This window comes from Lissotriton vulgaris, chromosome 6 (assembly GCF_964263255.1).
Source record: "Lissotriton vulgaris chromosome 6, aLisVul1.2, whole genome shotgun sequence".
NCBI classification, from domain to species: Eukaryota; Metazoa; Chordata; class Amphibia; order Caudata; family Salamandridae; genus Lissotriton; species Lissotriton vulgaris.
The window spans coordinates 28,565,346-28,579,310 of record NC_141694.1 but is presented as its reverse complement, the minus strand read 5'-3'; the positions used below and the strand labels follow the sequence as shown (position 1 = coordinate 28,579,310).

Genomic DNA, 13,965 nt, shown 5'->3' with positions numbered 1-13,965 from the left:
AGTTTGGGCTCTTGAACCGCCAGGTTTTTTATGGCTGTGAAGAAGAGAAGATGATGATTGGATACAAACTCCAGGAGGTCTGTGATGCTGGCCATGCAGATCCAAAATGGCTTCTAGTGTTCAACATTGGAGCAGGACAAATAACAAGCATTTACAGTTTAAAAAAGAATCTAAGATCTTCTGGCTCGAACTCCATCGTTGCTTCGTACAGATCTACAGGCAACAAGCTCGGAATCAGAGCTAGGAAGGCTGATGATCAAGTCAGATCCAGAATGAGGTCACGTGGTCCCCTGCTTCTTCATCCAGTCCTGCCAAGAGACATATAACACAGCCATGCTGATCTGAAATCAAGAAAGATACACATATATCTTAGTGAGAATATTGCATCTGCCATAGTTTCCAGGCAAATCGCTACCAGTATTAGTTCCTGTTGAGAAACAAAGAGAAATATTTAAAAGAAACATTGGCAAAGCCAATAGGGCTGGCTTGCATTTTGAGTGCTGACAAAAACGGAAACAAACCTGCTGCAGGGAAAACAAAAACAGTCACTTTCTGAACGCAAAGCATTTATGAAACAAAGAAGGAATGTGTGAGATTCCGAGTATCTTTGTAAATATGTTTAAGAATGAGTAACAATGGGTCTTGCAGACAGCTCTCAACCAGACCTAAGACAGAACAATTTGTGCTGGTAACCCATGTATTGAAAGTAATAAAGTACCCTCTGATTGGACCAATAGCACATGACCAGTAAGTTAGCACAAGCCTAGAGAGGAGGGAGTAGATGGAGGAGAGAGTTGACCAATAGTAAGAGGAATGAAGAGAGGAGGGAGTAGATGGAGGAGAGAGTTGACCAATAGTAAGAGGAATGAAGAGAGGAGGGAGTAGATGGAGGAGAGAGTTGACCAATGATAAGAGGAATGAAGAGAGCGGCACCAAGGGGTGGGGCTGATGGAGGAGAGAGTTGACCAATAGTAAGAGGAATGAAGAGAGGTGGGAGTAGATGGAGGAGAGAGTTGACCAATAGTAAGAGGAATGAAGAGAGGAGGGAGTAGATGGAGGAGTGCACAAAAAGCCTTCTTGCACTTGTACACTTAAAATGGTGGGTTTGCTTCATGGTTCAATCTATTGTGATGATACATTTTATATGATTTTGCAAACCAAAAAGTAATATCAATTTAAAAAACAGTAGCCTAATCAAACAGTTTCATGAGTAAGACATGCTTACACACGGAGCAAACTATTTTTCCCCTAAGTAAACATGTCCGGTTCCTAAAAATCCATTCACAAAACTTTTCCAATGAAAGAAATGACTTTCTGAACTAGAAATCTTTTAAACATGAGTAGGCGTGTCTTACGTCTGGAAATTAATTCACATTTTCTATATATGGAGAAAAGTTTAGTGGAGCACAACATTACTTTTATAGGCGTGAGCATAGCACCCACCTGTGTTTAGGCTATCTCAGAAAATACTCAGAGGAAAAAGATTCTTGATTAAGGCCTGGAAATTCAGTAATAATTCATACATAAAAAGAGGAACAAGGCCCAAAAGCTGTGTGGATTGGTCCTTGAGCCTCCAGGGGCGGAGCCGCTTTGCTGACCTTTTCAACAGGTGTAACTCTTTGCATTTCAGACACTACTGAACGAGTTAGACCGAAGTTTGGGAAAATATCGCGAAGAAGTGAACCTGAAGACCGCCATCATGTCTTTCATCAACGCTGTACTCAACGCTGGTGCGGGCGAGGTGAGTTACTGCCTGGAGAGGGTTGGCACAAGTTGGCCCCATATGTACTTATTACTCGATGTAACCAGCAGCCAATAGGCTTCAACATAAATTTGGCATGTGGTTGACCTTGTGTTGATTGCTTGAATCGGGGTAAGCCGACAGGTCCGCCAGTTCTCAAGCTGTAGAGCGCGGACCCTGTAGGCTGGGCATTCCGGATAAGGCAGTGGCCCGCAGGACAGCGAACACAGGGGCTTCCGCAGACTTGTAGGCCTTACTTTGTTCAGTTGTTAGTTTTTGGCGGCCATTTGACAGCCTGATCTGACCGGTTCCAAGTCTAAGAACAGGGTGTACGCCTAGCGTGTTGACGGAGAGATAACACATGCGGCCTTAACTGGAATGGACAGAATGTGCTAAAAATGGAAAAGCAGCTCTGCTAGACAAATGTGTGCTGTCACAGGGCCCCCCTTGGGAGCAGTAACGCTAACTTGGTTAAAGATTGTGGCGGGACCCCTCCATTCACTTCCTTTAAGGGCTTTTAGTGGAAAATACCAACTTGCGTGTGTACTACAGCGCACTTGGCCTCAAATATGGATAGTGAAATAGCATTTATTTAAAAAGTTTTATATAGTGCGAATGTGACCCACGAGGGTATCAGAGCGCTTTACAGTACAAGAACATAAATGGATGAGGTGGTATACATACTTTCAAAAGTGTCAATTTGTACAAAAGAAATATAAAATATAAGAATATCACACATAGAGGACCGTGAAGCTGCAGGACGTAGTACAATAGAAAGTTAACGAACATTTCCTGCTTGGCGACTAGAGTGTGCTAGACAACATGAAGTAAAAGAAGCAAAAACAATAATATTAGCATTGCAAAAGTTTAAAAATGCATTTAGTAAGCACTATGCATGTTGAGAGCCTGCAAGCTTTATAGCGTATTTTGTTTGTTTTCGCCTTCAAGCCCTTTAGGGATGGTGGTCCCTCGAGACATTACCAAATGTCTTGAGACCACAACATAAATGCACATGAAAAATACTGTCTTTGCATAAATGGCGTTATTAACAGCTGGAAAGCTTTGCAAACATTTACAAAAAACAAAAAGTAGGCATATATATTTATTTATATTTTAGTGCCTACCTGAACTCAAAGGGAAAGCCGAGCACTATACATACATACTTGGATAAACAGTGTAATCAACAACAAAAACATATATAAAGAAAGTGAGAAATAGCCAAAATAAGTTGGAAACAAGGACCACCGAGCAACAATAAAAGGGATATATCGTGAGGAAGACCACAGAAAAGGTCGAAACGCGTCACCGGAAGCCACAATAAAATCTGGTCTTAGTGAACCAGAGCATGCTAGAGCCTGTTTTCGGAGAGGGACCAGGCATGTTGAAATGAACACAGACACACACACACACACATACACCACACACACACACGCCTAACCCGATTTCTTTTACAGTGAGGTTTACACTATCACTGATGATAAAATATAATAGTGGTGTCTCCTCATTGAATTGTCCGTAAACTAGGTCCAGCTTATGTAAAGCCGCAGGGTACGTACAGTCATCGTTCGTTGTTCTCTGCGCTTAACATCACATACTACCCAAAAGCAGAGATTGGTCGTCTTCTTTGTGGCCCTGGTCATGCACTAGACCTGTGAGTCTGCCCTTTGAAATTTGTTTCGCTTGAGGGTTGTGTTCCTCCCGATTCCTTCTAGCAATCCCAAGGCCATGCGGATGGTTCATGGTGTTCTGGAATGACCTAGACTGCTTTCCAAGGGTTCATACCAATGCTGTGTTATTGAGAGACTGCCTCTTCAACTGGCAAGTCCTTGTCGTTGAGTGTGTCTAGTATCAATAACCAACACTGTCTGTAAGCAACTTTTGCCAGGCCTTGGATACTTGTAATTTCCCCTGACCTCAAAACGGTAACGCTGCAGCAACCATCTCTGTGCACGTCTGTTACCTGGATCACGTGCATTGATGTAGTGGTTATTCGTCTCAAAGTGGCGTGCGGTGGTCGAGTAGGAATAGATTTGGTGGAACTTCAAATGACTGCAATAAATAAAAGATGGTGGCTGATGTTTGGGCTGTTGGCTTTGAGAGTAGCACCTACTTCACCCCCCTTGCAGTGCTGGCCTTCAGAGGCAATCTGTGAGTGGATTGGTTCACCGGAAGGAGATGTAATTCATTGGCTATTCTGTTCCCTTTACAACCCCATCTCCTCACTTCTAATCCCGCTTCCTTCCTTGAGCACATTGCTTCCGTTCTATCATGTAACATCCCTGTGCATTATTCTCCCAATCAGGCGAGACCCCAAAGCAAGATACTATGGAGGAACACGGTCTCAGACGCTCTGTGAATCAGGTCTCTCCACTTCTAGTGGGCTCTTCCCAGTTGAAGATTGTTCATGGTCGATGCATACCACGCCTTATCGTTTCAAGACGGAGACTCCATGTTCTTGCAATAAACGGTCGGCCACAAGAACCAAATTCACATATGTATTTATTAATGCTCTTTGTTTAGCTTTGTGCCTGTTTCATTGTTGTACGCTCACAGTGATGTCAAGTAGGAGGCATGGCTTGGTTGGCGGTAGACCTCATCCAGCCACGCGGGGCACACATCAAGTCCCATGTTCTTCATCACGACCCTTATCCTTCCTTGATATCGAGCCTGAACAGTTCTGTCCGTCGGCGTGGTCTGACATACGTGTTCTTGCATTGACCATGGGTTACCTTGACCTTGTATTCATTAGCGAATATGAGGGCTCTGTTAGTTTGTACCTGTCCTTACTAATAGGGCTGCCTCTGCAGGGCTATGAAACAATACACTGTACAGCACCATTTTCAAATTAGCGCAATAGATCAATCGTAGAGTTAGGTATTGTGATAACTACAGTGTGTAAGAAGCACGCGTTGCAAGAAATCGATCACCACTGATTTTATCAGCTAGCAATGTACAAACATTCTGAAAAAACGAATACATTTTGATCAGACCTCTTACCCCTTTTTTCTGGGTGTGTTGGAACTATTTTTAAAACTGAGCACCATCAGAAAGATGGCGGTGTCAGTAGGTTTGGTGAAAGGTCCACATTATTCAAATAAACAATCCAGTTGACACTTTTGCAATGAAATCTTAAATCTAATGTGTCCCTTACTTCAGAATAAACTCTGGATCCTGAGAAGATGCCACCAATGGAAAAATTTGCCACTTTAGTTCCATGGGCTGCTTCGTGGCGCGAGGTGCCCTAAAGAGAAAATAAACTTTTGCTGCATGTAGAGCACTTTGGGTGGAAATTTAAGCCTGAAAACTACCCGTCTTCGGACACCCACCATGTCCGGCTGTTCCTGTATCCCAATTAGATAAGTCAGAAGAAAGTGGGCAAAGTGCAGCTCAAGTTTAGAACAATTCAGACCTTTGCAAGTTGTTTGACAATGCACAGACATGAGTTTTGACCCAGTGGCCCAAGCAGTGTTATGAGGGTCCCTCTTGGAGTGGAGATTCAGAAGAGGCTGCATTGGAAGAGATGCAATTAAATAAATGGACTAACTGGAAATCCTGGCCGCAGTAAAAACCCTTATCCTTTTGTGGCCTAACGACATCAGGCGCATTGTGTGCATTGAAAGTAGGTAAACCATGGTTACCAGTCGCCAAGACAATATTGGCAAATTAACTCTGGGCGTCCTTTAGCGTCACTGACTCTTTGATGCTGTTACTTTTCTGTCTTTCAAGGATAATCTTGAGTTTCGATTGCACCTCCGGTACGAATTTCTGATGTTGGGAATCCAGCCGGTGATTGACAAGCTACGAAGTCATGAAAACGCAATACTAGACAGGTGAGGCGAGTGGGAGGAATGTGTGTGGTTTTGTTGATGGTGAGTAGAACTGCTGGTGGTGTCAACGTTCTGTGCGGCAGGGCTCTGCTTCAGTAGGATCTCAAGAGACGGGGCGCTCAAATCAATGAAGTCTTTATTTTCATCATTGTGAGACTTGAGGAGGAAATATGTCAACATATTCAAATCTTATTTGGTTAAAGCATAGATGTGTGCAAGTACGGTCAGTTGTACCAGCTAGCCCTTCTACACTTTACATATTACTATAACCAGAACACCGCACACCGTACGCTACCTCTGTCTATACGGGCTCCACCTTTCTTTACGTACCATCTTATTGTGACCCCCCCCATTGTCAAATGATTCACCTGTTAGGGTGCGAGTAGTAGAATGCCTTTGTTGTGTCTCTGTATGGAACTGAGTCAAACAGCAGGGAGCTGCAGAATTTTACACACCAAAGTGTCTTTTAGGACTCCTGAATGTGTGCCAGCTGCGCACTCTCTCTGTAGTAGCGACACCTCAGAGTGCGATTATAGATGTGGGAGTCGGCGACACAAATCACATGAGCACTCATGTGGATATTGACAATGACCTGCAATGTCGTCCCTGCCATGCTTGGTACTTCCAAACGTAAACCCTGAGGGCTGAGAGTAAGTGTTGCTTTAACTATGAAACCTTCATGCAACAGTGCCGCATTCAGTACGACTACATGCATGCAACAGTGCTGCATTCGGTACGACTGCATGCAGGCAACAGTGCCGCATTTGGTACGACTGCATGCATGCATCAGTGCTGCATTCGGTACGAGTGCATGCATGCAACAATGCCGCATTTGGTATGACTGCATGCATGCAACAGTGCCGCATTCAGTACGACTACATGCATGCAACAGTGCTGCATTCGGTACGACTGCATGCATGCAACAGTGCTGCATTCAGTACGACTACATGCATGCAGCAGTGCTGCATTCGGTACGACTGCATGCATGCACCAGTGCCGCATTTGGTACGACTGCATGCATGCAACAGTGCTGCATTCGGTATGAATGCATGCATGCAACAGTGCCGCATTTGGTACGATGGCATGAATGCAACAGTGCTGCATTCGGTAAGACTGCATGCAAGCAACAGTGCCGCATTTGGTTCGACTTCATGCATGCAACAGTGCTGCATTTGGTACGAGTGCATGCATGCAACAGTGCCGCATGCGGTACGAGTGCATGCATGCAACAGTCCCACATTTGGTACGAGTGCATGCATGCAACATTGCCGCATTCAGTATGAGTGCGTGCATGCAACAGTCCTGCATTAGGTACGAGTAGATGCATGCAACAGTGCTGCGTTCGGTTCAAGTGCATGCATGCAACAGTGCTGCATTCAGTACGACTGCATGCATGCAACAGTGCTGCATTTGGTACGACTGCATGCATGCAACAGTCCTGCATTCAGTACGAGTGCATGCATGCAACAGTGCCGCATTCAGTACGAGTGCATGCATGCAACAGTGCCGCATTCGGTACGAGTAGATGCATGCAACAGTCCTGCATTCGGTACGAGTAGATGCATGCAACAGTGCCGCATTTGGTACGAGTAGATGCATGCAACAGTCCTGCATTCAGTACGAGTGCATGCATGCAACAGTGCCGCATTCGGTACGAGTAGATGCATGCAACAGTGCTGCATTTGGTACGAGTGCATGCATGCAACAGTGCTGCATTTGGTACGAGTGCATGCATGCAACAGTGCTGCATTCGGTACAAGTGCATGCATGCAACAGTGCTGCATTAGGTACGAGTGCATGCATGCAACAGTGCTGCATTTGGTACGAGTGCATGCATGCAACAGTGCTGCATTCGGTACAAGTGCATGCATGCAACAGTGCTGCATTTGGTACGAGTGCATGCATGCAACAGTGCTGCATTCGGTACAAGTGCATGCATGCAACAGTGCTGCATTAGGTATTAGTACACACACACACACACACATCTGTTCCTTTTTAAGTTGTGAACAGACACATCTTTCCCTTTTTGAGCTCTGAATGGCAGCATCTTATCCATCGCGAGCTGTGAATAGAAACGCATCTTTTCATACATTTTTGAGCTATGAATGACGCTCATCTTTTCCCTTCCAGGCACTTAGACTTTTTTGAGATGGTGAGGAATGAAGATGACGTGGAGCTTGCCAAGCGGTTTGATATGGTAAGTGGAGTTTTATCAATACTAGTTAATTAAAAAAAAAAAGAATGTAAAAAGATGTTTCTTGCTCTTAAAAGTCTGTGCATTGATTCACTTGGTCTGGCTTCTCGGATTGGAACGTGGACAGAGGCTGAATCAAACAGTACAATTGTGTGCTTGCAGTTCTGGGATACAAGAAGCCAGGCTGTCTGAAGGAAGGCGGGAAGTTCAAAAGCCCCCATCAGTTCCAGAGCGACCCCAGAGCTGAGCGTTGTTCTCAGTAGATTCGATGGGGGAAACAAAGGCCGAGGCCTGTCACTAGGAGTCGCTGAAGTTTTTCGAATTTCACCTACTTTTACTTTGTGCATTTTAAAAACTTTTCCAAGTGTTTTATGTTTATAAAAACGGGTGAAAATTAGCATATTGTTTCCAAGGTATTCAAATATGGGAGGAAATGTCCACCAAAGGGGAGAATTTTCCTGTGAAAAGTTTTAGTTGGATAATTTCCTTGTAAAATCGGTTTTGCTAGAACATTGTAAAACAAACAGTTTTTCTGCTAGAATTCTTGACTCTGTTTGCAGAGTTGTGCGAAGTTCGTAACGTTTCAGCTTTGCGAATTGGAAAATGTTGAACACCTCTCCCAACTTTCCAGACAGGATTAAAACGTAGCACTTCCTCCGTTGCAGGGTGTTTTGAGGGATATTTTGAATCTGCTGTGCCTCAGGCTTAGAAGAACACCTTCCAGCGTCAGGGCGTCCGGAGGAAGCCAGACCTGAGTTGCACATGATTCTAGAGTTGTATCCCAGTGTGTTTTGTGTTCAGAGCAAGTGGGGCACAGAGCAGTTATGTACAGTTTTTGTGATGGGTGGGGGAGGGGCGTGGATAGATCTCAACAGTAGAATGAAGAATTCGTAGAGCGCCCTATTGTCCCTCCTGGCCAGACTGAATACTTCTGAATGGTGGAAGGTGGAACTGGTGAGAGAAAAGAACCTATGGGTGGAAACTCGAGCGCCATCTCAAAGGTTGGAAGTCCAATCTGCTGACAATGGAGATGTGAATCAAGTCGGTTTAACTGGAGGTGAGGTAGAGTGGGTCCTGTGGTTGCAGAGCAGGTGTTAGCGGGCGGCCATGCTTGGCAAAGCAATACAGAGCTGCGTTTCACTCTCAAAGCTTTCAGCGATGTCAGAGGGAAGGTACCATGGTGATCTTTGGTAAGTTTGAGGATATGATGTACGGCAGTGGTTGAAGGACTCCAGGGTATGAGGCCGAGGTCTCCCAGCCAACTCCATCTGTCTTTGAGCTAGTCGATATCTCACTAGCTGATATGCTGGTTCCGGGATGGTGCGTAGTGTGGCACCACGGTGTGCAGGTTTCCCACCCACAGCCTGATCGTTTTTATGCATCTTACCAAGGACGTTGCATCCGATCCTTGTGTCTGGCTGGAGTCCGTGGAGCGCTGTGTTATGTGCCGGCACCCTCATATTTTCAAGCACATTTTGACAATCTGGTTCTCTGGATTTTTCAATCCGAAGCTGGCCTTCTTCAGGAGCCTGGATGAAATAATGATGCTGTAGTCCAGGTTGGCCATCACCACTGCTGAATGATGAACAGTTAAACCTGATCACATCAGCTTTCCTCTTTTTATGTACTCATTGGTGGGACTCTGAGTCTTCTGTGACTGGAGACGATAATGTCAGGACGTTTTAGCCTGGCTGTTCCAGACCGGCCTTCGATCTGTCTCCTGTGAATGAACCAAAACTGGCCCCAATTGAATCCTTTGAAAAATAGTTGACTTTCCTACACTCACCCGCTTGAGCCATTCATGTTCCTCTGAACCAGGCGTTGGCCCATCTCCGGGTCTACTACAGATGTACACAACTTGATATAGCAATACAAGAGGGGGTGCAGTATTCTCTTAAGTGGTTGTCAAGGGAGCGGTGGAGCCAGTAAGGACCACACCTGGCACACATGTCATGAGCATGTCATAGGGATTGGAGAAGGAGGAGGGAAGAGCAGCGCGGCTTGTGATGAGAAGAGGCTATAAAGTAGGGGGTGGAATTTAGAGTGACTGAGGGCATGCTTTAGATTTCAGCGGACAGGTTACCCTATCACAACAGTGACGGATATCCAGTCCATCGAAGTATAAATCTTATTATATCCTATGGGATTTATATTTCACCGTTACCATTGGGACAACGTAACCCGCCCGCCAAGATCTCAATCCGGCCCTGTTACTTCAGGTCGTCGTGGACACTGTCTCCGTTGCAGAGCGTTCACCTGCCAATTATTGGTTCCGAGTCTCTCTAATTAGTTCAAGGGAAGCAAAACAATTCCACAACCCCCAGAATGCACTGGGTTACCCGACTCAAGCTCAGCACTGGAAACAGTGTCCTAATGACCTGGAGGGGCTCAGCCCAGGTAGGTGCTCATGGATGTGTCATGTGGAGGCTGAAGTGTACGAGCATACGACGCTGGTCGTCTGGATGGGGAGAAATGACCGGAAGAGCTGATGGTGCTACAGCGCCCACTTGTGCTGTACATGGTGCTGCTCACGTTGACAAAGCTGCTGCTCAAGTAAAAGATCTACCCGAGCGGCAGAAGGAAGCAGCGCCCTCTTGCACTGCATGTGGTGCTGTTCATTCAGATGTTACATCACAGGACAAACTCCCGTGCTAAAAATCAGTGCGAGCAGTGCGACTTAACTCCCTCCGCCGCTTGCGGAACTCCGCAGAGCGCAACCAAGTTTTATTGGCACTTCACAGAGTTCCGCATAGCGTAACTCCGGGAACTCCGCCCAGACCTACCCTGAAGCCACCGTAGTGTAGACACTGCATAGGTGTGTTGTGTACAGACTTACATCGGTAGGGCTTTTACTTGGTAACGCTTTGAAGTCCAGAGCCTCCAGAACTGCAGGCTCCTCACAAAGCTTCTCTTGAGGTGTCTGGCTCTGACTCTACACTACAGTTGAATATCTATTGACTTTGGCCATTCCAGTGCTTTGATGAGGCACTTTGGCATTAGCACAATGCAATACTTCCGATCTTAGGGGTGCGATTCACAAAGAGCCTCCGCAGTCGTGGCAGAGTCTCCGCTCCGCACTTGTGGTGGAATCTCAGCAATGAGAAACTGCAGGGCGGAGACGCCGTCACAACTGCAGAGGCTCGTTGTGAATCGAGTCGAAGGGATACGAGTGAAACAAGGTTGAGGACTCAGGTTCCAGCATTGTGCGGCTCCTCCCTCATTGCCGTAGTCGTGTTTGTGACTTTTCTAGTATATACTAAGAGGTTTGTAGTACATGCCACCCCCTACCTTGGACCTCCTATTGTCACACCAGTGCAGTGAAACCGTGGCACCAAAACATAATATCTCATTGGTGTCAGTTAGGGCTCAGAGGAGGCAATAGCAATGGCATTTATAGAGTGCAGTATTCACCTGATGAAGTTTTCTTGGCGCTACAGCAAAGGTTTTATGGAAAAGGTGCATTATTGATCAAAAAGAAAGGTTTTCAAGGCCTTTCTGAGTATGGACTGGGAAAGCTGTTTACCGGGGGGCATTGGAGGTGCTGCTACCCCTGACCTGTCCATAGGTACTCCTGGCAGTGCTACCCCTGGTTCCAGCAGCCAGAAAGGCATTAGCAAGGAACAGGGCTCTAAGAGCACTGTTTAGTTCTTCGTATTTTCCACTTCTAACCCATCAGCAGCCACTGGAGGCTGTTGAGGGACTACAGATGGAACAAGGGGTCAACCTTGTGCTGCGTCTGGTGGACAGACTTATGGTATGAAGTCACTCTGCCATCATCTGCATCCATGATGTGCATTCTTCCTGGAAGCTCTCTCCCACCACCAAATAGCTTTCGGGATGGGCGCCATTCCTAGTTGCTTCGTCTGGTTTTATTCAAGCAGCTGGAAGCATGATGTGCTAAATGAGGAAGGATTACATCTTTCTAGTGTCTCCAGCCAAACGCCTTCCTCCGGTTCTTGTTCCAGCGCTTCATCAGAAACATGGCTGAACTTCAGCAGCTCGTCCGGAGACCAATGCAGCGTGTTGGCGCCAGTCTCCCTTCCCTCTGCCTGTCTTATTGAACGGAGGCTACTCCAGGGAGTGGAAATGCACCTTCGGAGCATGGAGCCAGGGACTGATGCCCACAGTGCGTTTAAGCCAACTGAGTTGGTGAGGCACTTCCTGGCTTATGATTATCCAACATTCTAGATATACAATATAATCCTTAAGACATGCAATGGGAAGGCACACATCGAGCAGCCCCGCTGCCCTCATCGAGCAGCCCTAGTACCCACATCGAGCAGCCCCGGCACCCATGTCGAGCAGTCCCGGCGCCCATATCGACCAGCCATGGTGCACATCGAGCAGCCCTGGCACCCACATCGAGCAGCCCTGGGGTCCACATCAAGCAGCCCCGGCGCCCACATCGAGCAGTCCCGGCGCACACATCGAGCAGCCCCGGTGCACCTCTAGCAGCCCCCAGTGTCCATTGTTTGCTGGAGAGCAGAGCAGCTGGAAGGCAGTGGCACTCGTGGAACTTGAACGGGAAGTCCAAGTCTTCCTTCTGGCTCTTCACGCCGCCATCTTGTCTGCCGACGGGCCAGCTTCTGTTTCAAGTCTTGTGATGTTTGGACTGAACTGACCCCGCCAGTCAACAGTTGGATTTTCTCTCGGTTGGGTTTAAATGTTTAACTAATGCCTTGAGACTGGGTCAATGGCCCACAGGACGTAGAGCAGCCCACGAAGTACACTCTGTGTCCAAGTGTTAAATATATGATGGGTTCTAGAAACACCAAGCAGGAAAGTTTTTATATCTACATCATTTTTTGACAAAATGGCAGATTGCAATACGTGGACGATTAGTATATATCAGAACATTTTTGTCCGTTGAGGGCATGAAGGGTGCTGGCTCCATACAATACCATGAGACCCAATGCTCAGTGCATTTGTGAATATACTGTACCCAGAAATTACACAATGCATCCTCTTTGTTCTGTATTTTACATAATGCATATTTCTTCGAATACGAAATTACCTTTGAGCAGCGGTAGATTGAATATCATCCTGTACTATTTGTTGATCTCTTGCAAAAGGAATATATATTATATATTGGATCGTTTGTTAGCCGGTGAGGGTGCAGAGCGGTGACGCGTTGCTCACTGTTTGTCAAACACAGGGGAATGAATAGTAAACACAGCTTAATCTGGTTGTGTGGGGACTATCACACCACAAGATGAAATTAAGTAAATCAGTGAGAAGGAAAACAGAAAATTACACTCAGTCTCTAAGCTTCCCATTGCTTGAAGTCAGCCATTTACTGGAATAACGTTAATTCCTGCAAATCATGGAAGTAAAGAGCTTGCATTTGTTTATGTAATGGTTTACACTTGTGTGTCTGCACCTTTGGTACAAGTGTTCTTTACAAAGTTCTTCAGAGGGGAATACAAATAATGATTCATGAGAATTTTTTGTTTTTAAACTACTATGTGTGTACAATGACGATGATATATACGTATATGTAAATATGCAATTTGACATTATTAAAATGTAGGTATAAATGTCTATTTTAAGGAGATTTGATGATTGTCTAGTGTGAGTATCTTGAAAAGGCGGCCTTGTGCCCGTAAGTGCCCATGAGTGAACAGCAGGCTGTCTACACGTGTCGGCACGTTAACCTATGGGTTCTGCTCTTATCTTCTTCAGGTTCATATTGATACCAAGAGCGCCACGCAGATGTTTGACATCATAAAACGGAAGCTGAAGCACACGGACGCCTACCCGTATTTATTGTCGGTGTTGCAGCACTGTTTGCAGATTCCTTGTGAGTACAACCATGCAGTGGGCCCCACGGCTTGTGTTTCTGCTCCCCCACAATGTTGTGGACAACCATCTCACAGTTTCCTACGATCATGGAGTCGAATCAAGGGAGGATCAGACAAGTAAACATAGTTTGAAATTAAAACTGAGGGTTCAATAGTACTCTTTTTCTCTTCCTGGGGTTTTACTTTCAAACTGTGGGTGGATACCCAATAATTTTATTGTTATGGCGAAGAGGAAAAATTGAGACAACTACTTCTAGTGACTGGCGCGGGATAGAAGGAACGGTATGTCATCACCACTTGCAAGCCATCCTTCAATCTGACCACTGTGCTGAGTTTTCAACTCTAACTCGAGTGTCTCCTTGAGAATACAGACAATAACACTTAACTTGTTGGGTCAGTTGT

General features: G+C 45.8%; 1 protein-coding gene across 2 annotated transcripts in view; it reads left to right on the top strand.

The window, feature by feature from the left end:
- The window catches only part of DAAM2 (dishevelled associated activator of morphogenesis 2), a 683,417-nt gene that overhangs the window by 455,913 nt on the left and 213,539 nt on the right, over positions 1 to 13,965 (top strand). For both annotated transcript variants that reach the window (XM_086925887.1, XM_086925886.1), the window contains exons 7-10: positions 1,631 to 1,741; positions 5,468 to 5,571; positions 7,699 to 7,765; positions 13,445 to 13,562. In XM_086925887.1, coding sequence (XP_086782013.1) covers positions 1,631 to 1,741; positions 5,468 to 5,571; positions 7,699 to 7,765; positions 13,445 to 13,562 — 400 coding nt within the window. The remainder of the gene's footprint in view (positions 1 to 1,630; positions 1,742 to 5,467; positions 5,572 to 7,698; positions 7,766 to 13,444; positions 13,563 to 13,965) is intronic.